A 27043-nucleotide genomic window follows, 5' to 3' on the forward strand; every position below is an offset into this window, starting at 1 on the left:
AGACATTATATAACAAAATCACAATTTATAAAGACCTCAGAGATACAAACCTGCATAAGCCAATCAACACTGTAGATAAATACACAAAGCAAAAACAATTAGGAACTGATTGCTAATGTATACATGGTTTTTATGGAGCGATAAATATGTTCTCAAGTTGCTTTAGTGATGGTTGTACAACTTCATGAATATACTAAAAACCCTGAAGCATACACTTTAAATGGGTGAACTGTAAGGTATGTGATTTATATTTCAGTAAAGCACTTATGTACTTAAAAAATTAAGAATAAAGAGGAACTCTATACAATTACTTGGGGGAACTTTAATACACATCTCTCAGGACCCCATCGCTCTAATAGACAAAAAAGCAAAATCATAGAGAAGGTAAATAAAAATACATAAAACATAACAATAAATAAATTTAAAAAAATAAAATTATACTGGAAAACTTGAATGTGCCTTTTCCAGAACCAAAAAGATCAGAGATTAAAAAAACAAAGTCATTGATTAATTGAATACATATTAACAATAAAAAGCAAAAACTAATAAGAAAGTCAAGACAGGAAAAAATGAGATTAAAATTATTAACAAGCAAAATTCAAACACATATGTATAGGTATACAATGTACTAATCTGTGTACTTGCATATATATCTTTGTATACATATGAAGAATTACAAAAATTCCTCAAAAACTGGGCCAGAAAATTTCCATAATATATTTTAAGTAAAGATTTTGTAGATCACATTTTATAATAGTAATAAAAATAATAAATATTTACAAATAACAAAAAGATGACCAAAAATCATCTTGAATTAAAGAGAAATTTAATTCTCTCTTGAATTAAAGAGAAAATCAAAATTGGAATGATAACTTCTAAGAAATCAATTAAAAGACTACTTCATACAAATCCTGACAGCAAAAACTGTATTCAAAACAAAGATTATGTCATCAATGTTTTCAGCAAAAAGCAAATAAAAAGCTTCCAAACTGAGGGTTGCTGGAGGGATAGGGTGGCTGGTGATGGCCACTGCGGAGGGTGTGTGCTATGGTGAGTGCTGTGAATCCTGTAAGCCTGATGAATCACAGACCTGTACCCCTGCAACAAACACTACACTATATGTTAATTTTTTAAAAAAAGCTTTCAAATTAAGAAAGCTGTGTTGATTTTTTAAAAAATTTATAGGTAAAAGTTGAAATTGAGAGAAAAATATACTAAATTAGGAATGAGAAAGATGACATAGGTACTTACAAAGAAGAAATAGAGAAATCAAAAAAATCACATTTTGCCATCAAACATATAAATGTAATGTTAAATAGATAATTTTAAGGCAAAATATAAATGACCAAAATTCACCAAGAAATGGACAATCTGAGTTTTGCCTGGTCTTTAAAATAAATAATTAGAAACTTATTTAAATATTTGCAGGCCATAGAAAAAAATTTTAACTACTCAATTATTTTTTTTAAGATTTTATTTATTTATTTGACAGAGAGAGATCATAAGTAGGCAGAGAGGCAGGCAGAGAGAGAGGGGGGGGGAAACAGGCTCCCTGCTGAGCAAAGAGCCCGATGCGGGACTCGATCCCAGGACCCTGAGATCATGACCTGAGCCGAAGGCAGAGGCTTTAATCCACTGAGCCACCCAGGCACCCACTACTCAATTATTTTTATTAAGGCCACATAATTTTAATGCCAAAACTTGATGTAGTATGCTAAAACCAATTTCTCTTATCAGTCTTTGCTGAAGCAGTAGCAAATAGAATCTATAAACTTATAGATAAATACATTCTGACCAAATACTGTTTATATCAGAAATGAAAAGGTATGGTGTGCCTGGCTGGCACAGTCCGGGGGAAAATGCAGCTCTCGATCTTGGGGTCGTGGGTCAACCCCTACATTGAGTACAGAGATTACTTTTTTAAAAACTTAAAAAAAAAAGAAAGAAAGAAAGCGATAGTTCTATATCAGAAAATCTATCAGCAAAAATTATCACATTCAAAAAATTGAGAAAATGATTTTATCAGTAGTTTTTGAAACGTCCAAAAAACTCTTGAGAGACAACCTGAGGGTTTGGGGGGGGCGAGGGTGTGAGCCTGGTGGTGGGTATCAGGAGGGCACGTATTGCATGGAGCACTGGGTGTGCTGCATAAACAATGAATTTTGAACACTGAAAAAAATAAAATTTTTTTAAAAGTTTTTGAATAAAGTAAGGATATAAAGAAACTGCTTAAATATAATAAATGTTGCTTTCCAAAAATCAGAAGCAAAGCTTCTTTTAAGGGTAAAACACTAGAAATGTTTCAACTAAAATCAGAGATGAGATCGATGTGTTTCCTGTCACCATTATCCAATATTATGTTGCAGTTTTCAGCAAGTTCTAGGAGATATGTAAATAAATAATAACACTGAAGAGTAAAATTATTTTTTTGATAATGAAAAACACTGTACTAAAATACTTCTAATTTGGAGGCTTTCTCTTGTTTACTTGCTTTCTTTCCTCTCCCCTTAGGTGCTCAAAACATTTATAACACACATTTTCTAGAGAAAGAAAACCACTAGAATTTTAAAACTGTAGTAAAGTAGCGGAATATGAAATATAGAATCAATAGCTTTTCTCCGTATTAGCAGTAAGAATCTACAAGTAGAAATGGGAAAATATTCAAAGTAGAAATAAAAACACTGAAGTCCTATATTTCATGAGAAAGGCATAGAACTTATATTAAGAAAACTATAAAATCTTAACACAGCAAACAAAACCCAACAAATGGGAAAATGTTCCATATTTTAGAATATGAAGACCTTCTATTATAAAACTACCAATTCTCCCAAAATTAATGTATAAATTTAATGCATTTCTTATTATAGTCTCAACAAGGCTTCTAACCAGTACAATCATTTTAAGATTCATATGTAAGAACAAATGCTTAGAATAGCTGCAAAATGTTTAAATAGAAAGATTCCTTTGAGGAACCAGATACTAGAATAAATGAAATGCACTCCAACTACCTTTGTTATGTCCACAGGAATAAACAAAGACACTGAGTCAGAATACAGAATTCAGAAGTAAATCTGTATATATGAGAAGTTTTAATGTAGCACAAAATAGCACTTTAATTCAATGGGGAAAGAATGGTTTACCTAATAAATGGCACCAGCCATGTGGAAAACAAAATTAAATCCCATCTCACATCACAAACAAAATCAAATTTTAAGATCAATTAGAAGGTTAAGATGTAAAAGACCAAGACCTAGATGAAAATCTAGGAGAGTACATGCATTCTTTAATTAAAAGTGGCAAACCAACACAGGAAAAGACATAAAGATGTATTTGAGTTGGTAAGATACAAAGCTAAATTAAAACTGTCAGAATAATGTTTAGAGTACAATTTTATTTTAATAAAAATGTGGGTGGGGGCACCGGGGTGGCTCAGTGGGCTAAAGCCTCTGCCTTCGGCTCAGGTCATGATCCCAGGGTCCTGGGATCGAGCCCCGCATCGGGCTCTCTGCTCAGCGGGGAGCCTGCTTCCCCGCCTCTCTCTCTGTCTGCCTCTCTGCCTACTTGTCGTCTCTCTCAAATAAAAAATAAAAAATCTTTAAAAACAAACAAACAAACAAACAAACATGTGAGTGTGTGTATGTGTGCATACACTTTGTTCAGGTCACCGTGATCCACAGACTAGAATTATTTCAACAGCCCCGTAATTAACTTTTCTGCTTTCCAAACTCTCTGCAATCCATTCTCCATACATTCTTCAGGATCATAAATCTTACATGTCATTTCTCTGCATTAAGCCCTCCCAGAATTATCCACAGCCGTTAGAATAAAATACAAGCTCAGCAAAGTTCGACCCAGCCTTTTCTCTGGGCCTATCCTTATCTCCCCCAATTTGCCCAATTCACATCCTCGCACAACCACCAAGAACCACTGGGAACTTTCCTAACATGCCCAGCAACCCTTGTCTCCCACATGGGCTCCTGTATGTGCTAGCTTTTTATTTTGTTTCCCTGACGGAATGCTGTTCTCCTAACCCACTTAGCTAGCTGTCTGCTAAGACTCACCTTACAGACCCTCGCACCTCCGCTCCTCCAGCATGCTTTCCCTGACACTCACCCTGAGATAGCGGCCTCTGCGGCACATTGTGATTACCCTCTAGCATCTATCACACAACATTTGCATGTCTGTCCACTCCTCCGCCAGACCTGACCTCTCTGAAGACAAGAGTTACATCCTATTCAACATTTATTCTTTCATTTGTATAAGAGACACCTGGTCACCTGGTCACCTGGACACCTGGTCAGTGTCCGTCTCAGTGCTGAGTACTGGGAGTACTACAGAGACCAGCACAGACCAGGATCTTCCCTTTTCTGAGCTACGTGAAAGATGGACCAATCCCGAAGGGGAAGGTACACTCCAGCAATGATCCAGAACCCACATGGTGAGTGTCATGGTAAGGGGCACAGCGCCTGAAAGCACGTACCAGGGACCCAGTACAGTCCACTGGGTCAAAGAAAGTGTCCTTTAAAAGTGACACACCTGAGGGATAAATAAGTCATCTAGGCAACCCAGAAGAAACAGAAAGCAAGGAAACCATTCCAGACAAAAAGAACATGACACCAAGTTCCTGGAAGAGAAACTCACACGGAGTTTCAGAGAAGCAAAGTGAAGACCAGTGTTGGAATGCTCATTACTCGCACACTGGCTTGCCCATAGTGGATTTTTTTTTTTAAATTAACAGATAAAAGAATAAATAATAAATAAATGCAACCATGTGTCACAAGCCTTATACATAAAATAAATAAGGAGCACATTACATAACACATGTAAAAACTATACTGTACTACTTTGTATAATTTTTCCGTTGCTTTCTTGTGGTGTTGCCACCTGCCGGCAGGCCCTTCTGCACGGGCGTGTCAAAGGGCTGCGGCAGGAGCGATGCGATCCGTGCGTGCGCTTGAGCGCTTACCGGGAGTGCTTGTTCCTTTGCCAGCAGCCAGCCACAGGTGAGAACCCGGGAGGGCACAGACTCAGGTCAGCACAGGGCCATCAGGCAACCTTATCAGAGCTCTGCGCTATGTTTGCTGTCACAAGCTGGCCACCTGGCTGGTGACAAAGGGCTTCTCACATTTTCCAGGCTTCCCTCCCAAGCATTCCAGCGCCCGGCAGTGGAAGACAGTAAGCCCGAAGCCCAGCAGCAGGGTGGTGCAGATTCACACACGCTAATTCCCAGAGGAGCTGGGCACACACCAGTCTCTGCCCAGTATTCACACCGGCACCCCGCTTCTGCAAGAATACGGCAGTGGCTTGCAGGCTTTGGAATCTCCCTGCAGAGAAGTACTCGTCCTCTCTCATACCCGCACTCTACTCCTCCTTCCCTGATGGCTACGAAGGTGGAGGAGGAGGTTATGATGCACGTGCATGGACTGCGGCTTCTCTGGGTGGTGACCGGCCCTGCTCACAAAGGAGGCCACCACAGCGGCAGCCGGAGAGCCTCACTTCCACCAGATGGATGGGCAGAGGGCAGAATCAAAGGGGCTAATCATACCTAATGCTTCTACAATCGCTAAATTGTGATTCACCCTCCTCCATGGCTCCAACCTGGTCTTGGGAGCTATGCTTCTGTCCAATTTGTACAGAAAGGATTCATTTCTGGAATGAAAGCTGTGTTGTAGTAAAGAAATAAAGTCGATGGGAATCTGAAAATGTTTACAACTTTCCAAACGAATTAGGTAATAAAAAGTTAGCCAAAGGCAAAAATATGTGTCTCCTAAGCCAAATAGCATCAGATTTTAAGGGTGACAGAAAGTAGTGCACCGTACATCCGAATGTGACTTTCACAGTAACATATGGCAGACTTCATAGGATTCCCAAAGAAGCAATCCTAATGGTTTTATATTTCTGGAGGATAACAGCATGAGATTACGTCTATGTTTGTTTAAAGAGAATTTCTAGTGATACGGTTTCACAGAAGATCAGCACATGGGGTCACCAGGCACACTGGAGTTGTACTGGCGCCGTCCAGCCTCCATGAAAACCCAATGGTCCTCACACATAGTCCCCCTTCTCTACTCCCCACACCTCCCCAGGAGGAGCTCCTGAAACTTGCTCTCCCAACAGCATCCCTACGAGTCACAGAGTTCTTTCCTTCTTCCACTGAGGCAAAATCTATTCCTGCAACTTGAGTCCACTGGTTCTAGGACAGCCTCTGCTCTCCCCCACAGAAACCCTTTAAGGCGCCTGAAAATAGCTCACAGGCTCTCCTCCGCCTTCCCATCTTGTTTTCAGAGAACGAATTCAAAACGCATTAAAGGCAGCTCACGAGAGCCGTTGTGAGTAGGTAGGAAAGGCAAGCGCACGGGAGAAATAACGGCAGGTGTGATGGGGAAGGACGCTGCGAGTCGTGACGTGGAAGGAGACAGGCGGGCAGCAGAGACACAAGAGGTCTGCTTCGGGTTGGGGAGCCCACGGGAGAGGCCTTTCCTCAGGGCTTGCACTCCTGTGCGTGTGTGAGCTGTGACGCGGGGAAGTGGGGGTCTGTACTTACTCCTCCTCACTAGAGCACACGCTCCAGACTGTTTTTCAGGATTGTATTTGATTTATTCGCCCTGCTCCATCCACATCTTTGGATCGTGCGTAGATGAGAAGTTAGGCTGGGTAGGGAAGCAATTCAGGGCTGTGGGGCAGGGCAGGGAGCGGGGCAGTGCCACCAGCCCAGGTAGAGACTGAACCCATGACCACTGGCTCTTCTGTGGGGGGAGGTCCCCCGGGAAGGGATGACGGAAACATCTCGAGCACAGCAACTATTCGTGGCTGTTACCATCTGGACGTGAATCTGACAGGAACCCTGAGCTCTGTTCATTGTGTTCCACGAGCAGCACACGAGGGAGAACCTGACCCCTGCAAGAACTGATGGAAACGGTTATCTTCTTGAATCAAGAGAGGAGGAGACCATATGCGCCAGAGATCTCCTGTTATCACAAGCAAACCTACACTCTGTTTGGATTCATGGTTTATTTGGGGAGACGGTTATGTTCTCTCGACTTCTCTCCCTCTTATGACACAGCCATGTCCGTTCTCTGTGTCCCTCAGATTGCTATACGCCCACACATTCTCTACACAGCTGGGTTTATCACGTACACCAAAACACTCTGCTTTTGCCACTTTTCATGTAATATTTTCTCTCTAGCACACACTGGAGGTAGTCACAGCAGTCAGCTCTCATCGGAGTCTTGCTCTGGAAATTGCCTCCAGCTGAAGAAAGCTCCCTGGGCAGGTGTCCTGTCCCCTCCCCAGGGCAGCGAGCACCCAGGCGGCCGGTGCTGGAGGTGAGTTGGAATACAAGGGTAGTCTCTTCCTCGCCTCCTGGAAGGCGAGTCTGAAAAGTTGAGCCAAGATCCTTGCTGTGACTGGCTGTGACTGCACACGCCCACCGGCCCAGTGCCCCCAGCACCCATCCTGTTTTCTTCCCAGCCTCACAAGGAAGTGGTCTGGTGAGATGTGGAAGGTGCCAACCCACGCTACCCAACACTCAGAAAGGACGACGACTGGAGGGGAGGCCGTGAGCTCACGGTATTCTCAGGACTTGAAACCTAATGACTTTGGCCTGGTTGGGCCATTGATAGCGAGGGATCCTGAGCACAAATCTTCACCAGAGTCTCTTTCTGGGGAACCAGAGCTACGACATCACCAACATTCCCCCAGGCTACAGCGTCCTCTTGCCACATCACTCTCACTCATGATACAACAGCTGTGTCATGTGCTTGAAAGCAGACTTATCGTCTCTTAATTCACCATTTCTTCATAGTCTGACCGCGGGTTGTTGCCAATATTTTGCCATTATGAAGAGCATTCAGTAAACACCGCCAAGCCATTATTTAAGGTTTCTTTTTCTTGTTTTGAATTCTTTCTTTGCAAAAATCTCCAGCATGGGCATTACTAAGAAGACCTGTCTACTGATACGAAAGCTTTACAGATTATAATATTGGATGCCTAGTCTAACAGTAAGATACACTAAGGAACTAGGGCAGACTCTTCTCTGTATTACAGCCTCTTGACCTGAGACTCAGAAAAGGATGCTTCAGAGGCCCAAAGAGAAGAAGAGAACAGAATGGTCTACAATTAACTACACAGCATTCCATCTACTTGGCCGAGCAAATCAAAATCTATACAATGGGCCCAGTGAGCAATGAATATTTGTTGAATAAATGTATGAATGAAAAAATGAATATTTAGGTTGCTTTAAATGTTAACTGAAATATAAAGGGGCTCATCAATAGGGAGATGCAGGTAATGCAGAAAGCATGGACTGTATATTAACAAGTCTTTGCCTTCAAGTTCTTTAATTGTTACAACCCCAAAGCCAAAGTGATGGTGGCAGCAACAGTGACAGCCCATGTAGGTATATTTTAAATCCTCTTCTACGTAGCAACTAGCAGAGGGACCGAAGAGGAAAATTTAAGAAGGAATGAAGTAAAATAATAGATAATAAATAGATAATAAAAGCACTCAGCCACAGTAAGCCACATTTGTTATGACCACAATAGGTCACATACCACAAATGCATGGGACGGAGGGCCGGAGACTGGAAGATTTTATTGAAAATCACAATCACTGTGTTTGGGGAAGATAAGGAACAAAGAGGTGACGCTGAACATGGTACTTCCACGGAAATGCACAAGCAGATCCTACAAACACTGTGATCTAGTCTCTTATTAAACTGTCCCAGCAAGAATCATTTCTCCAATCAGGTAGGTCTCATCTGTGCCTGATGAGCGTGTCCTGCTCACCCAACCCGTGCCCTGTCCCCGGGGACACCAAAAGAGAGCAGAGGAGGACAAAGAGGAGGACACGCAACTTCTCCGGGAGGGGAGGGAGGAAAAACCACATGAGGCAGGAGGCACAGGAGGAAGAAAAGAGCAGCAAAGGCTTCGCTTACTCTTACAGATATCTTAATAAGCATTTTAGGAACTATTTGACCCAAAGGAGATGTAACACAAAAACGTATGAATTCAGAGCCCTGCTTTTTCCCATAAATGTTTATCACTTCCCTACCACTCCTTAACTCCTAAAGAAAACAAAAGGTTATATGAGAAATCTTTAATATTTGAAAGCAAACAAAAATGCATCATCCAAAGGTCAACCAAATCGAGGAATTCACAGGAAGAAGATATTACCGAGCTGTAAGACCTCAAATTCATCATCAACGAAAGATGTCACATAGTTTTCAAAGCACTTGTTGAGTGCATTGTAGAAAAAGTCATAATCAAAAGGAAAAAACAAAAATACAAAAACCAACACTGGCTCTTCTCTCTCCAGCCCATTCCCAGGACTTGCCAAAATGCTTCTATTTCCTTTCCAGCGTCCGGAAGGGGGTCAACGGTCAACATGGTTTGTTTTATCTATCCCCCTGACAATGGAGTGGTTGGCCTGGTTCTGTCAAAGGCAAATAGATTTTTATTTTTTTTTTTTTAAGCTTTGTGACTATGGTGACCTGGTTGTAAGTGCGAATCTCACAACACAGGAGACCTTCTCTTAAAGAGTGAAGCGACAGACTTAGCATCTGTGGTCCCCAGCACCGATGCTGCAGGAGAGCTTGTTCACATCCCCATTTCACTCACCAGAACTACCCAAACACTTGGGTAAATAGACAGGGAGGAAGCCAAGAGCAGGCCAGCTCCTCTGGGGTTACTCTGCCTCACTGATCCCCCCCATTTGCTCACCATCCGCAAGGGGGAACAGAGACACTGGTTTCTGAGGACCACTGTTACCTGGACTTCCACCTCGCATCAGCCCGTCGCTTAACTAAAACCTGTGCCCCGTAAGGATCAAGATTCCAAGGTGTACATAACAACATGAAAATGTGTGTGGGGATGGTGACGGGGGGGTGGTTAAGAAGACCCAAGAAGACATGAAATGACATGTCTCTGCCTCACAGGCTGCTTACGATCCTGACCAAGTTTCACACTTGAGTATAATTTACTACGTTTGACAAGAATCCATTTCTATGCAACAATTAAGATTTTAAAGAATTAAATAGATATTTAATATGGATACAGTCTTCCGAAAGTATTCCATGTGCCCAAAAAGAAAGAAAATGAGCATCTAGCATGTGCTCAATATTCTGACCGGTCATGAAATTGAACAAGTGTCCTGTTACGGTCATTGTAACCGTAGAGAATGGTCATCACGGGATTTTCCACCACCTTCTAAATAGTTCACTTTACACTTCTATTCGCTGAACTTAAACGTTCAACAGCTACTTTGTGTGACATCCCCTTTGGATGAGCGCTCTGGTTCACTGTCCCACCACTAGAGAGAGAGGCAGAAAGCACTGCTGCTAAATACGGAAACACTTGTAGAGCCCACAGCAACAGCATCTAATGACTGAAGACGGACTGTGAAAATAATTTACCCTGGGTATTTAAAATGTCAGGGAAGCAATCCAAAAAAATCACAGTCTACAAAAGAGATTATGTCAATGACTGATGAGGCCTTTGAAATCGGCAAAAGTATTTGGGAAGCCCAGACATGTGCTAGGAGTAAAAGGATGACGAGAAGAAAGGCTCAGGCTCCCCACTGAGCAGCAGCCTGAGCCAAGACTCAATCCCAGAATCCCAGGATCAGGGGTGCAGGGGTCATCTGCTAGAGCGCCCGGCCAGGGCGCCCACAGGCAGTACGAGCAGATGGAGGTTTGAGCCTCTGCATCGTGTGGAAATGGAAGCTCCTGTTCTTGAGTATTTGTCTATGTGGGAAAACAGTAAAACGATCTGGGAGACGGGGGAATGAATCACCCATTGTGCTATCAATTCTTTGCAATATTAGATAAACAGAGTGGGATTATGTTCTGAAAACTATTCTAATTTCATCCTCCAGGTCCTTATCACTGCATCAGGTTAGTAAGTCAGACCACAAAACCTGAGGAAATGCACTCCATAAATGGGCTCCAATCTGGACACTGATTTTACATGTAAAACTTGGTGCTTCCATGGTTGGTATTAGAAGAAATAAAACACAGTGAAACTCATTCATGGGTTTTAGTTTAAGTTTGAATTTTTTTAAATTGGAACTATAACCAAATAGAAATAGAAACTTCCTCTGGACTTACTTAATTATAATTTTATTCAACAGCTTTTGGAAATATTTTATTTTGATAGGATTTCAAACTTAGAGAAAAACTGCAAGAATGGTCCCAAAAACTCGCATAGTCTTTTACCAAGATTCACCAACGTGTTAACAGTTTATCCCATCTGTTTATATTCTCATTCTCTCCCTACCCCCACCCTACCCCCACCCTACCCCCAATTTGAGACTAAATGGCACACATCCCACCCCTTTTCCCCTAAATACCTCAGTGTGTATTTCCTAATAGGGAAGCCCCTGTACATAACCACAATAACATTTAATTTTTTTTTAAGATGAGAGAGAGCACATGTACTTTGGGGGAAGGGGCAGAGGGAGAGGAAGAAGCAGGCTCCCCACTGAGCAGCAGCCTGAGCCAAGACTCGATCCCAGAATCCCAGGATCATGACCTGAACCGAGGGGAGACACTGAACCAAACGAGAGCCACCAGGCACCCCACCACAGTACAATTCTAAAATGAGGAAATTTAACTCTGGTACAGTATTATTTAACCCACAGTCCATATTCCAGGTTTGGTCATTGTCCCAATAATGTTCTCTCCATAGCCACTTCCCAGTATAGGATCCAACCCAGGACTATTCATGGAATTTGTGTTCTGTCCTTAGTTTTCCTTCCTCTGGAAGAGCTCCTCAGTCTTTGTCCTTCAAGCAGCATTTCTCAGACACCTACCCTTCCAGGCCCTCTGGCTTGTTGGGGTGCTTACAAAGAATTAAACACAGCATCTAAGTACCACGTACCCACAGGCCAGGGGAAGAGAAAGATGAATACATGATAAGGAAACACACCAAGAACCATGCTAAGGTAGAAGGAGAAGCTGGATTCCTCCCATTTTTAGCAATTCAAAACCCTTGCTCTCTGGGTGCCTCCCCCCACCCCCCACCTCAATAGGAAAATACTTCCATGGCCAGAATCATCATTAGCAAAGGTTATTTATAAGACGCTTTTTAGTTCAAGGTGTTGACTGAAGTACTGTAGGGTACTAGACGGCAGTTTATGGTAATACATGTGTGTGCACACACATGGTGATTTGGGATTTGTTTTTGTTTTAAGAAACGGATGGTTCTTTTAAATAGGAGATGTGTTATAGTTACTATTTTCAGAAACAAAAAATGTGACATGGTACGAAGAACAGGTTTCTTCTTTTATAGTTATCAAAGCTCTGTTCAAATCCAACCTCCATCATTTATTAGCTAAGTGATCTTGGGTAAGTCACTTCCAATGTGGGCTTTAAGGATTTCATCTGTAGAACAGAATGATATTGGTCAACTACAGGAATGTGTAGGAGAAAGCCTAAGGATGGATTTGACTTGGGATTTTTGTTTCTACTGGGGTTCTCCCTATTATCACACAGAAGAGTTCTGAATCCCAAATTTCTCAGCCTTTCTGGGGGGCGATGTTCCCGCTTCTCCTGGAATGGCTGTCTCCCAACGGCCACACGTCAGCACCTTCCACTTTGCGCACTAAGCAGTGAGGTTCTATTCCTAACGTCATCGGTCTTGCCACGAGCTTCCTAAGACAGACGGTCCAGGGGAGCAGAGATTAGGTCTGCCTTCCTCACTGTCCGATCTCTAGAAGCCACACAGGCCTGGCACAGAGAGAGCACCCACCAAGTACGTGTGTGATTGTTAAGAGCCGCTGGAACCGTTTCCTGCCCGAAATACTAGGACACAGCACTGCAGCCACCTTCTCGAGGTGATGGCTACCGAGACGAGAGAGGAGAAGCCTGAACTTCCATCAACCTCCTGCACCCCAAGGCATAGGGTTAAAAAAAAAAAAAATCATTCCTGAAACTCTGAATCCAGAAATACTACTGAAACACTCTGGTCAAACAGAAATTCCATTACAATTATTTAAATTAATTAAAAATTATTATGAACACATTCATTATTTAAGCCCTTCCTACCCTCTTGTACATTCCATGGTCTTGTTTCTCTCCACAGCATGTATCTCTCTGAGGCTGCTGTTTTTGTTATTTGTGTGTTTCTGGTCAGCCTCCCCACTTACTTTTCCTCCCTGAATCACCAGCGCCTAGAATGGCACCTAAATGTTCACGCTGATGCAACAAAATACTTGCAAACTCTTACAGAAGACAAACATGCTCTACAACGTCACGTACACATCTCGGGATTAGTAAACCTTTTCCTGTAGTTCAACATTGATCCAGTGTGGCCCAGCTCCAATCCCAAAGATCATGGAGAACGTTAACAAGTTTTATTAGATTTGCAACAAGTTAGAGTCTCCTGATTAATTTGCCATCTAAAACAATAAGCTTAAATAGGACACAAAAACAGAGAATAATGACAAATTAAGAGAACCCAATTTTTAAATGCTTGGCAGGTTTGCACTGTTCGCTTCGTTAATAGGTAGGACCAAGAAGTGGGATAATGAAGAAAGGGTGTGAACACAAACAGAGAAAGGAACAGTGAGAGGTACAGATGTGCACAGAGAAGTCGGGGTGTGAGACATTCCATGAAGTACACAGACTCAGGAAAAACAGAAGGAAAAGTCGAAAATTGAGGGCAATCAGGGGTATCTTCAGTGAAAAAGTTTCTGGGCACCAGTTCCTCAGCACAGTAACTCCGAAGAATCAGGATCATTTGTCACTGCTCTGTTTGTTCTGAGGCTGAAATCCCTCCTGCCCTCGCCTTTGTAAAGATCGTACAATGACTCTGCTCCACGAAAGCTCGCACACAAGAATACATTTCTGCTTCCCACGGCAGCTGCGAACTCACTCTCCGGCCCACTTTATCTCCCCCTAGGCCAACTCTGTCCTCAGATGATTATTAGGATTTCTGGTGCTGGGATGATGAGAGAGAAAAAAGGTTACTAAAGCCGGCATTTTACTAAACCTACAATTTCTAACATTGGATGAACCACCTACCACATGTCTTCGCAAAGCTAATGATGTAGGATGAAGAAAGGGAGAACTGACCCTTAACTCACAGGCCCATTGGTGCAGACACAGGAGAACAATGAGGAAAAAACATGGTATCATGAATGTAGGATACAAATGAGGCAGTGAAAGCCAGCAGTCCTCAGCATCAAAGAGATGTGGCGAAGAGATAAAGGGAAAAAAGAAGAATGCTTGACTAGAGAAGACAGCATCTAGCCAGAGATACTATACCTTTATCTGGAAGGCAAAGGACAGAGGATGGAATCAGGGCCCCCATTCCTGTTTGGGGTTCAGAAGCAGAATTGCAAGTCCTAAAGAGAAGCAGAGTAAGGAACAGAACCAAGTGGTGTACAAGGCAGCAACTACCATCGGAGATTCTAGAACCTCAACTAACAGAAACTTAACTGGGTATCAGATTCCCTACGAATTCGGCGAAGTGTCCTAATAAGCACACTTGCCCAAGAGCAGGGTTAGCCTTGGAATTAAGGGATCAAGACATGCCCACACCCCAGAACCCTCAGGGGAGCTCATTTTTAATATACAAATTCTTGGTTCCAATCCTAGATGAATCAGACTATCTGGTATTTACAGAGTAGAGAGTTTACAGGATATATACTGTCTGCAGGCTGGACCTTTTGCTGTGTTTTTTGCTTTTGTTGTTTTTTTTAATTAATGTCTCCGGATGCTCCTACTGTACCCTCACTAGAGGAATCCACTGTTTTAGACTCTAGACTATAAATAATTATTCTGGGATTAGGATTCAAATCAATAATGCAAAACACATCTCCCTAGCAAAAACCAAAGCATACATTCATCAATGTTAAAATAAAAATAGGTACTTTCGGAGCTGGCTTTTCCTCTTTTTTTTTTTTTTCCTCATTAGCTCTGGACAATGTTCAATATTGGCCAGTGTGTAGGAGGCAGGAATTAACTCAGCGCCCTTGCTTATGAACATCGCATCTGCTTTTTCTTCAACTGACTGCTAATAGCACTCTATTGGTCTCTTTGCATCTGTCACGAACACTCCCCTTCCTTCAAGTAACACAGTCTCTACACCCCATCCCCGCTTCATCCTTTCCATGGGGGACCCACCACTGTGGTTCTACTCACTCCCATTTTCAATGTGCTAAGTGAAGCCCAAGCCCCCAGTCCCCAGCCATTTCTCCCCCAAGGAGAACCTACCCCAACCAGATCTGGATGGTAACTTTGGTGGCCATCAGTGTACACACAGCGCACAAGGGCTACAATAAAATTCATTTATAGCACAGGGAGCCAGTATGTTCAGGTCTACAGCTTCTCTCTCCACACAGGGAAATTACCATTTCTTATTTCAAAGTTAAGACCCAAGTGCATCGAAATATAGGAAAAAAACAGGATAGGCCAGAAACTGGAATTTGGGGTTCAATCATGCTACATCAGAAATGGGTCTCCTAACACTCAAGCTATCATTAGGGGTAACAGAAATAGGCAAAAATCTAAAGCACCTATAAAGATCATCCATGATCCAGAGTCCTCCCTCGGTGGCCACGTTTTATCCTCCCTAGATCTCCCTAGATCTCCGCATGGCAAATAAAACATATGAGCATCTTTTACTGGGCAGGCTCTCAAACAACAAATCAAAAGAGATGAAGACTCTCGCTTTTTAAAAATAGACTCACAGTGAGATAATAGAGGAATGTACCACACATAGAAAGCCTTAATTCGGGGAGCATTTTTATTTAACTCCTAAAACTCTACTCACCAATGTAAATAAATAGCTCATAGAAATACTGTCAGGAACACTCAACACTGACTCGAGACCTCAAGGCAGTAAAAGTGACAATTCATCTAGCACACAACCCAAGATGTTTGTATTTCACTCTAATCTTACTTTTCATTAATTCTCAGGATAACTACATGGCAGGCTATTAAAATGTATAGCGGTCCCACAGTCCGAGCTCTGTAGCAAAGCACCATGAAAACAGAACATAAGGTACCAAAAATTTTTTTAAAAGTAGACCTCCACGCAGAAATGATTTATCTGACGAATAAAAGTCATCACATAAAAAGGAAAAAGTGAAGGCAGAAGGGGAGGTGGGGTGTTCATTTGAGTGAAAAGGCTCCAAACACGGTGTTTAGATTAAAAGAGGAACCGTGCCAGATCACTATGAAATGGGTCATGGGTCCGAGGATGGCAACAAAAATGGGCTTGGAGTCCGACCCAGGCAATGCTATGGGCTCCCACTCCTCTCTCCCATACAGTAACGGAAGAATAAGCTTCCTTCCAACTCAGAGGAAAAACGGAAACAGCCATGACTCTCTTCTCACAGAGGCAGTGGAGGGCTCCGCAGACAATGCAGCAGCCTCTCATGTGGGAGCCTCACGGTCTCGCGGCCGCCCCACGTGCTAACGGGGTGACCCTCTGTGAGCAGCCCGACCTGCCTGCACTCCCCTCTCGTCTGCTCTGAGTCACACCTAACTTGTTCCCCTGGTAGGAACGCGGCAGATCCTAAATGCAAGAGATACAACTGCCTGAGAAGAGTAATGGGGATTGTGGAAGAGGCTTGAGAAACCCGCTTCTGAGAATGGCCTGAGTACTAGGAGGTTAGTTCAGGAATTACTCTGCAGGCCGGGGGCACAGAAGACGTCAGGACTGTTTGTGGGCTTAATGTCACTTAAATTTACATCCAAATCCTAACATTTCTAACTAACTCTGTTCCGGGACTTATTTTTACTAAACCAAAGATAAAGATTCTACCTAGTAGTACCATGGACAATCTCTGCCCCGATTCAGAATTTTTCAAGCGGTGTGTCCACTCAGTCCTAAGATCTTGAAAAGGGATGATAAAGCAGGAAAACAAAATACTTAACTCTCCTTGGTATACATTGAAATTATTAAGAAGACAGCAGGTGCTGTTTATGAAATGTCAAGGGAAAAGGCCCGTCAATTAGAAGGACAAAAATTTTAAAAACAGACCAAACAAAATTTGACAATACCCATTTCTGGATAGGAGGAGCAAGAAATGGCACAGCCACTGGAGAAGGCATCTTAGCAGTTTCTTACAAAGCTAACAAACAAAATGTGGCAATCCTATTCCTAGACATTGGCCAAATGAAACCTCAGGCTACATAAAAACCTGCGGTTAAATGTTTACCGCAGGTTTACCCATAGTTGCCAAAAACAGAAACAACCAGGCTGCCCTTCAAGAGGTGAATGCAGAAGCCAAGAGTGGGGTCCTTCATCTGGGATGAAATACTATCCTGAGATTAAAAAGGAATCGACCATCAAGCCACACAAAGTTGTGTATTAATCCTAAATGCCTACTGCTAAGCCACAGGAACAAAAGTATACTTCTATAATTTATTGATGTAGTATTAAAAAAATGTAAAAAGTTTAAGTATTGTGTGATTCCATTTATAGGGCATTCTGAAAAAGACAAAACTACAGAAGGACAAACAGATCTGTAGTTGCCAGGGGTCTGATGCAGAGAGGAGGTCAGGATTGAATGGGTGAAGCGTAGGGGACTTTTTTTTTTTAGGACATTTCAAAGACTCCACAGGATACTTTAATGATAGATACATGAAACTATGCATTTATCAATACTCAGAATTTTCCAGCACAGAATGTAAACCTTAATACACAAGTTAAATAGATTTTTATCTTTATATATTAATATAAATTATATATATATATATATATATATAAAGATTTTATTTATTCATTTGACACAGAGAGATCACAAGTAGGCAGAGAGGCAGGCAGAGAGAGAGAGAGGAGGAAGCAGGCTCCCCGAGGAGCAGAGAACCCAATGCGGGACTCGATCCCAGGACCCTGAGATCATGACCTGAGCCGAAGGCAGCGGCTTAACCCAGGAAGCCACCCAGGAGCCCATAAATTATATATTATATATAGAGAAATACATTTGTATATTATATATTATCATGTAACAGATTTTTTTCTATTTTGTAGGCTATCACAGAATCACAGGACAGAATTAAGAGTGTGATAAAAGGATGTTACTATTTTATAATTGTATGAGAAACACCTTGCTGGAGGTGGTGGAGGAGAAAGGTGCTGCCCTAACACTGGATATGAGTGGAGTCCCTAAAACTCAACACGTAGCTTCATACTCCAAAAATGGACACTAACACTCCACTTGTGGCTGATACCACCTTCTCCCATGGGTGTACGTATTCTCTGGAACAACTGTCCATGCATACAGCAATCCAACGACTGAGCAGACTGAAGGGATGGCCAGTAAGAGCCAAGTTTCCCACTGGGGCAGTAGGAGGTTACAGACAAGCAAGGCGGAAGGGTCAGAATGACGCCCACGGTTGGAGCACTATGGATGCATATTTAGCGCAATACAGATACGGAGGAGCACCTACAGAAACAGTCACAGATAAGCATATGTTCGTGAGTTATCGACACAGATATATTTCCCTGCTCCGTCATCTGCGACGGCTTGGAAACAAGAATACACCAGTAGCAACAGTACTCCTAGCACCCAGATTTTGGTTTCTAACACCATTCTCCAGTGAAAGGAACCACGACTCCTTGGATAGACAGCTGAATCTAGGGCTGGGGCGGAAAATACACACACATGTGTATGTTATACACATACACACGCACACACGCACACACACACACACACACGCACACACACGTCAGAGCCCCCAACAGACAACTGCAAGACCAACCAGTACACCTCAGAACCATCAAGTCCATTGAAAATAAGGAAAATCTGAGCAACTGTCACAAACAAGAGGGTCTAGCAAGATAAGACCACCAAAGGTATTATGGTATCTTAAGTGAGATCCTGGAACGGAAAACAGATAAAACAAAAGATACCTGAATAAAGCATGGAATTTAGTCAGTAACAATACAGGAATACTTGCTCACTAACTGGGACCCAAGTACCACAGTAATGTCAGGTATCAATAACAGAAGAAAGGAACGTGGGATATATGAGAAATTTATAAACTATCTTCATGGCTTTTCTATAAATCTAAAACTATACTGAAATTAATCATTTTTTAAAATTTAAGGGGAAAAGAAAAACAAAATCCTATCTCCTGAAGAATTCAGAAAGAGAGTAACAGTGTGAGGAATGTAGGATGTAAGAAGTTGCCCTCCCATACAGAGAAGCGCCAGATGAAGTCAGTAGTGGCAGAAGAAAATGCAATAGAGATAAACAGAGAAGACAAAAAAGAAAGAAAAAAAAAAGTAATAAAAAGGACAAATGGGAAAAGGCTGGTCGAAAGAGTCAGAAGAAAATACTCCTAAAATAAGAAAGTGTCTCTGGGAGGAGAGAAAGCATTTCACATTTCTGTTCAACTTATTTCTATCTTCTGAAACGGATATGCAGGAGTGAAGATTCCATTTTTATTCAAGTATTTACTTGACACATATTGGAGTTAGTGTCCCCCAGAGTGGTCTCATTCCTCCTTAGACCCACGTGCCCTATCTAAGCACTTCGGGCAAAGTATGTGAGCAGAGAACAGAAAACAGAGTTCTTCCCAATTTACCTAGACCTGCTCCTCAAGACCTTGGTTAGGAATTAAATTATGTTATTAATCTGTGTTATTCAATGAGATATTATAATGACTTTCCTAATGAGATACCATGACAGTGTTCCTAAACTTTAAAAGGCAACATCCATTAAAAAAAAAAAAAAAATCAATGTTATGAGAAGTACCACCTTTTGAGGCTTTGTGCCCCACCCGTGAGGTCTAACATGTTAAGCCAGGTAAATGCCAAGATAAGCTTGAAATCTTAGCCAACAGAACTGGTGTATCTTTATAAAGGCTCAACTGAGAAACCTGTTTGTGTCATGAATACAAACACATCACCCCTCACTGGCATTGTCAACACATGAAATCTAAAGGAAAATACTATCTCTGAACTGAAAAAGATCCAAATTATGAAAAAAAAAAAAAAAAGTGCTCTCCTCAGGACCAGGGAGAAATGTTTTGGGTACTACTTACTACATATAAGCAAATATCCCAGGTACACTTTGGAACAGGAATGAACTAAGTAAAACAGTCACAGTTCACAGACCCAGAAAGACTTGTGCAATTAGCAAAAGAGAAGTGATAGAAAGTCTGCCTCAATCCAACAACTCTAGAAGGCAGCAGAAAGCACTGGAAAGAACAAGAGGTTGGGAATCAGACTGACCTGGGTATAAATTCTGCTTCTGTGGCTCCTTGTCCCTGACAAGGAAACCTAACAAGTTAACAAAGTACCCACTTCCTCAGCCATAGAAGTGAGCGATACAGACCTCCCAGGGCTGATGCAAATTTTATTCTGAGAATATCCAATACTCAGAGCAAATGCTTGTGTAGCATTTCTTATTTCTCAGGCAGCTTTAAGTACTTTGTATAAATTAAATTATTTCATCTTCCTAATGACTGTGGGAGGTAAGTAGTTATATTATAACCATCTTACAAAATGAGAAACGTAAAGTATGGGAAAGATGAAGTAACTCGTTCAAATCCATACAGCCACTAAGTAGCTAAACTTCAAATTCAACCCCAATAATCTGGCTCATTTTTGCTCTGAACCACTAGTATATTATAATGCCATTATTAAATCAATTAAGAAATTAAGTCTCCTCCAAACACTAACTCTAATTCATTTTATAAAGATACTGACATGATTTACTTTTAGTAAAAAGGAAAAATTATCAGTTACCAAGTTACTGTAACAAGAATTATATCAGTAGAATGTATCTGCTGCCATTGATCCTAATTCTTCAATGAAAATATTAAGTGGTTATCGCACCAACTCGTTCTCCAAGACTCTAAAGACATTAATCGTGTAATTCTTTAGTGAACTGGAGCATGCGTTAGATTTATTCCAAGAAAACCCCCAAAGTAAGCTTAACCCTAAGTAGGCTGACTAATCCTTCAGTTTTATGGTCATTTATAAGGCTGCAAAGTGCACATTCCCCATCATGATATAAACCAAAAAGCACAGACAAGTTAACCTATAAACAACAAATTATTGCTCATAAAGCAAAACAAAATAAAACTCTCTGTCGGCTAAGGATTCTGGAATGGGTGGCACTGGACAGAGCGCTCTGCCTTCAGAGGGTCTCAGAGTCCCTGCCGCCAGGAAGAAGCCGTGAGCTCTGCGCCCCACAGGCCAGGTCCTCCGTCTTCCTCACCAGCCCTTTCCCAATCAATATCCCCATGACATTGCTCCTGATTCTGACTTGAGACATGCTGGGTTTTTGCAGGCCATAAAGCCTCACTCTCCCAGAAGACCTTCTTTTTTAAAAGAGAGAACACTTGGATGGCCGTTCTTCCACCCTTCAGGTCTTTGATTCTTTGGAGAGAAAATGCATGTAGCGAAAGCAGCAGGTGGCTACACTCGCTCATACTCAATACATACCTGCTCCTACCAAACCAGCAGCCCCGAGTTCGCGCTCCGTCCCAGCAAGGGGATGACCCCGAGCGCTCACTTCTGATTTCTACCAGAAACCAGATACCAGGTATCTGGTTGTGCAAGGACCTTTTCCCTCCACACCTCCTCCATCCTACAGCACCAGACGTTCTCCAAACGCCACACCCACAACCCCTTCAGCAGAAGTCAAACAGGCCAGGACTGAGACGGCCCTGCCAGAGTATAGGACCAAACCTAACGCCACTTTAACATCTTGCTTTCTATCTCCAAGGCTAAAAGGGGGATGTGGAAAGGCACTGCTCCAAGGTGATTAAGGCCTTGTTATCCTGCCTATTTAGGACGATAGTCCTCTGATGCTTTTCTGAACAGAGAGGGTTACTTTGTTGCAAGGAAAACAAAGGGGCGCACCCAAGTAGTTAGCTATCCATCCTTCTGTTGTCCCGCATATCCTGGAATGTCCCAGACTCTGCCTGGGTTGGTAAGAAAAAGCCCAAAGAAAACAAACGACTGAAATAGCCAAAACCCTCATTTATTCTGCGTTGCATTATGTAAGGAAGCTAGCTACTTGGTATCTTTTTTCCTTAACTCTCCCTCCTCTATCCCTGTCCCCCAGCATTACCTAAGTCCAGACCACAAGACCAGGTGCTAACACTTCAGCAACAAACACAGATACATGATACTGATCCTTCAGCACTTTCTCATAGACACTCCTTTGTACCACTGAAGCATTTCCATATCCAAGAAAATACTCAATGTTGCACCTAAGAATATAAATACATTGTACTACTTTTAATTGGAGCTAAAAATGGGTTTCGCAAATTATGACTGGAAAAGCCATAATTTTTCAGGCAACTAAAATTAGATCATTTTGGTGAGCAGAAGATCTATTCCAAATAAAGCAGTAAATTTCACACAGAAAGCCTCCAGCGGGGAGGGCAGAGTTCACAGCGATCTTTCTCTGTATAGCCTTTCCCAGAGTTTAAAAGCCTCTTTGGAGAGGTCCCGCATTACCACGGGGACGGCCAGAGCACCAAAAGGAGGCGAATAATAGACTCTGAGCACTCTGTCCTTAATATCCCTAATTTGTAAATGATGAGATGAAAAATAGCAACTACCAGTTTCGAAGCCAAAAAGAGAGAGAGAGAAATAAATGGCAAAATGTTGATCTGGAAACAATTCCGTCCCATTACTAGGAAAGGGATGACCCACTCCACCACACATGTGTTTCCAGAGAGTCCTAGGAAGGAAGCAACAGAACAAATACGGGACAGAGGCCAAGCCTGTTTTCTGCAGCAAGATTTCTCCCACTCTGTAGGTCCTTTCATTGCAGGCCAACCACTCGACTCAAACTTCAACCTAAAAAGCCAGCACATGATCAAACCCTCTAGAGGAATACATACTAAGCTGACAGATAAGGTCATTTTGCAAGAAGCAAAACTGGCTTCCCTAGTCCTATTTTCTGACCTAAGGACTTTTAATCTTTCTTGATAATAAGTGAAGCAACACACAGATAACTCAACACCCATTTCTCGTCTCTACTACTAGCTCCTGGTTGACGAAGTAGACAAGAGAAGTATGTACTCCCTGTCCAAATACACCATATTCTAACCATGCCACCCAAAGGTGATGAATGTGTATCGTACTGTTGGAAAATCTCCCACAGGTACCCATCTAGAAGGATTCTCTGAACCTGGCCAAGACTCTCTATTTCTGTGCCAAACTCCCTCACTCCAAAGACGGCTCCTTTCTCAGGTCATGCTTTTCTTTTCATGGAGTTGATGGATTTTTGCCTTCTCATAAGTGATTGCCCAGGAGAATTTAAATGTCACTGAACAAGAGGAAATCTCAGCAAACCGAGATCAACCACAGTTCCATGACTTGTTGAAAACACAGTTTCCAAGGACTCTGACCAGTGAAGCTGTTACCTTTGTCCTCAGGCCATCCATATTGCAGGAGTCGTGACAAGACAAGACTCAGAACAGGCTACGCTCAAGCCCGTCGTCACCTGTTGGACCCACGCCAGTCTCTGGTCAACAGACGGCAGACATTTCGTTTTCTTCTTCAAAAATTTAAGTTGTACAAGATCATGCTTTTTAGGGGCACCTGGGTGGCTCATCGGGTTAACGCCTCTGCCTTCGGCTCAGGTCATGATCTCAGGGTCCTGGGATGGAGGCCCGCATCAAGCTCTCTGCTCAGCAGGGAGCCTGTTCACCCCTCCCCCCCACCTCTGCCTGCTTGTGGTCTCTCTCTGTGTCAAATAAATAAATATTTTTTTAAAAAAAGATTATGCTTTTTACATTTCACTAATTACCATTATTTTCTACCATTATTTTTACTAATTACCATTATTGTACATTTTAAAAATTACCATTATTACTAAGGGGTAAATAAAATCTCATCTCTCAGGGCACCTGGGTGGCTCAGTTAGTTAAGTGTCTACCTTGGGCTCAGGTCATGATCCTTGGGTCTGAGAATCAAGCCCCACATCACTGGGCTCCCTGCTGAGTGGGAAGTCTGTTTCTTCCTCTGCTCCTCCCCCTGGCTCTTGTTCTCTAATCAATAAATAAAATTTTTAAATATTTTTTAAATATATAAAAATTAAAATTTTTATATAAATTAAATAAATAAATAAATAAATAAATATATAAAAAATATATTTTTAAATAATTTTTTTTTAATCTAATGGGGTTGCCTGGGTGGCTCAGTTGTTAAGTGTCTGCCTTCAGCTTGGGTCATGATTCCAGGGTCCTAGGATCAAGCCCCGCATCGGGCTCCCTGCTCCACGGGAAGCCTGCTTCTCCCTCTTCCACTCCCCCTGCTTGTGTTCCCTCTCTCGCTGGGTCTCTCTCTGTCAAATAAATAAATAAAATCTTTAAAAAAAATAAATAAATAAAAAAGTCTAATTGCTCTAGTCTACTAAAACCACTCTTTCCCTAATATCAGGTAGCACTTTCCGGAGACTTCCCTCTCTGACTAGGGGATCTGCAGCTCCAGGCCACGCCAGACAACGACGCGGTGCTGGGCCAACAGCGTCCCCTGGTGGTTACTCGCCCAACTGCCGGCCCCAAGAGCAAGCGGGTGCAGAGGCCTTCAGCACCCCCACAGCTTTACCCTGGACACTTCACGCCCTCCCGCTGGCCAGGCGGGGAGCACAAGGCAAGGAGATGGTGAGGGGCAGGGAAATATTTACGAACTGCTCAAATCAAGAACCGCTTTTCCAAATAGTAAACATCCCTCTGCCAAGATTCTCCTGCATCCCTTCATGGGGCACCATCTTAGCCCACCAAGTCTCCAGAGAAATGAAGGTTGATGACAGAGCTCAGGCTTCCTCCTTCCCTTCCTTACTTCTTTTCTTTCTTGGTCATTGAACTAAGTTTATTCTATTTAAATGCCCATCTTTTATTGGAGGTTAGGCCTATTGGGGGGAGAGTTAAGATGTCCCTTCTTCTATAAAATGGTGGCATTAAAACATGATCCATTTAACAAATTACCCTTGCCTTTCCAAGTTAGCAACCTTACTTGCTCCTTTTTTTTTTTTTTTTTTAAACTAACGGACAAAACTATAAATAGTCTGGGTCACGCCAAGCCCTGGCCCCCATTTGTTCTTATCCCTTCTCTTCTGCAATAACTAAGTTCCCTGGGGTAGAAGGACATCCCTGCCCCTGTATACATTAAGGGGGACTAAGGTTAAGTCCCCCTGGGAACCCGTGGGCTTCCTTTTCACTGTCCCTCACTCCCTTGCTTATATTATAGACAAACCATTCCTCACAAAAGGTCCAAGTTCTTCACAGAACATTCTGGGTTTACCCGGAATGAAAATGTTATCAACGGGTAGACGTCATCAAGGCTCCAGGGTACAAAAATCAGAGCTACCTCTGGCAGTCAGTATGTTTAGAAAAATCTGGTAGACTCATGGTTTGAAGTCACCTGGAATCTGTGGTAGGAGGCACCCCAAGGTCTCCCATGAAAGCACTTACTCTAAGGGGTAAAGAGAGTCAGGCAAACAAGTTTGTCCCAGTCCTCACGATCGGACCCTGAGGGAAAGGGGATTCTGAGTTCTATACGGAGTTAGTCACTAAGACTGGTTGTTCCCTACCAACATTCCACAGGTCCCTGTCTGAGTAATAAGGAAAAGGGAGGGCTCCCCCAAAATTTGATATTGTTGTTTTTTTTTTTTTTTTAATTAAAAACCCATGTAAGACTTTGGGGCAAAAAATATCCCTGCTATGGTATCCACGTGACATATAATACAACGCAGCTCTCACACACCACCAACACCAGACAGTAAGATAGCACAGCTCACTCCGGGTGCCTTAAGACGGCATGATTCGGTACAGCTCACTTCACCCCCTAGCCATGCTGGGAGCATCCAACAGTCCTGCCGTCACGAACACTGGGATCTTCAAGATGGACACACACACGCACACACAGACAAATACCTCAGGAGACGACCTGCCTCACTGCTGAGTCCTTGCGCCCCTGGGAGGACGTGTGAGCCGCCCTCCCGCTCCAGCCGCGGCCTCTCACAAACAACAGTGATAACAATACTGAAATTATTAGAGACTGGACAATCACGGGCTCAGACAGGAAGATCCCCAACTTCAGTCGAGGTTCAGAGCCAGAAAAATACGGATCACAGGAGGCGAGTCCCAACATACAAATTCCAGGTTTTCCTGGAAGGCGAGTATTATTATTGTGTTTTTCACCCTCCAAGTAAATGGCAGGCACGTAATTTGCACTTAAACATCTCCAGGAGTGTCGACATTAAATCACTTGAAGACAAGGTCTTCGCCTTCCTTTGTCTTCACCTCTAGTCCTCCCATTAGCAGAAAATGAAACGTTTATACCGTCTGCCCCCTTCCCCTCCTGCCATGTCCCCCACAGGAATACAGAGTTAATGTACCGAGCATGTTAGCGGTGCACTGAAGGATTCCTGAGACGTCTTCGACTTCCTCTTTGCTGGAATGGTCTGCATAGGACCATCTGTTAGAGATACTGTGGAAATTCCTTTCTGCATCCCTGTAACTAAGAAGAAAACAGAATTAGCACACGGAGGCCACTTTTAAACCATGCGCGAGTATGCGTACACACGAGCACACGCCGTCTGTGCCCTGGTGTAGCCACATTCTAAAATAATGGCAGCTTTTAGACACCGTTTCTGGCAAAAGTGGCTACAAACGTGAGCGTTCGCGGCGTGGACTGGGAACCCGGGGCCGGAATCAACACGGCAGCGCCAGGTGAAAACACCGGCCCGTCCGCAGCCGATACCGAGATGGCTTCCTTGTCCGAGCACTTCGCCCCGGTGGGTCACCTGGTCCTACAAGGAAGATGTCGAGCACAAAGCCTGACTCATGGTACAAATTCACGAAGCAAGCATCTGGAGTCTTTTGGTCTTCCCGTCATCTGTGAGACGTGGGGAAGTGAACTCACGTCCATGGGTGTAACCTGCCCCCCTCATAAAATGAGACCCCCCACCCCCAGGCCCAAGTTCTTGCGAGGACAGAATGACGAAATGCCTGGGTCATCAGGTGTCGCCTGGATCTTCTCCAGTCGCCTCTGGATTGGAGCCAAGGCACCAACGCTCAAGATAATAGGGACCTAAGGCTCCCACGTTCCCCCCTAGA

At 42.8% G+C, this 27043-nt stretch overlaps 1 protein-coding gene across 2 annotated transcripts in view; it reads right to left on the reverse strand.

The window, feature by feature from the left end:
* Window positions 1-27043, reverse strand: part of GUCY1A2 (guanylate cyclase 1 soluble subunit alpha 2) — a 332057-nt gene that overhangs the window by 267952 nt on the left and 37062 nt on the right. For both annotated transcript variants that reach the window (XM_059179573.1, XM_059179572.1), the window contains exon 3: window positions 26323-26444. In XM_059179573.1, the coding sequence (XP_059035556.1) occupies window positions 26323-26444 (122 nt within the window). The remainder of the gene's footprint in view (window positions 1-26322; window positions 26445-27043) is intronic.

Source organism: Mustela lutreola, chromosome 1 (assembly GCF_030435805.1).
Source record: "Mustela lutreola isolate mMusLut2 chromosome 1, mMusLut2.pri, whole genome shotgun sequence".
Classification (NCBI taxonomy): domain Eukaryota; kingdom Metazoa; phylum Chordata; class Mammalia; order Carnivora; family Mustelidae; genus Mustela; species Mustela lutreola.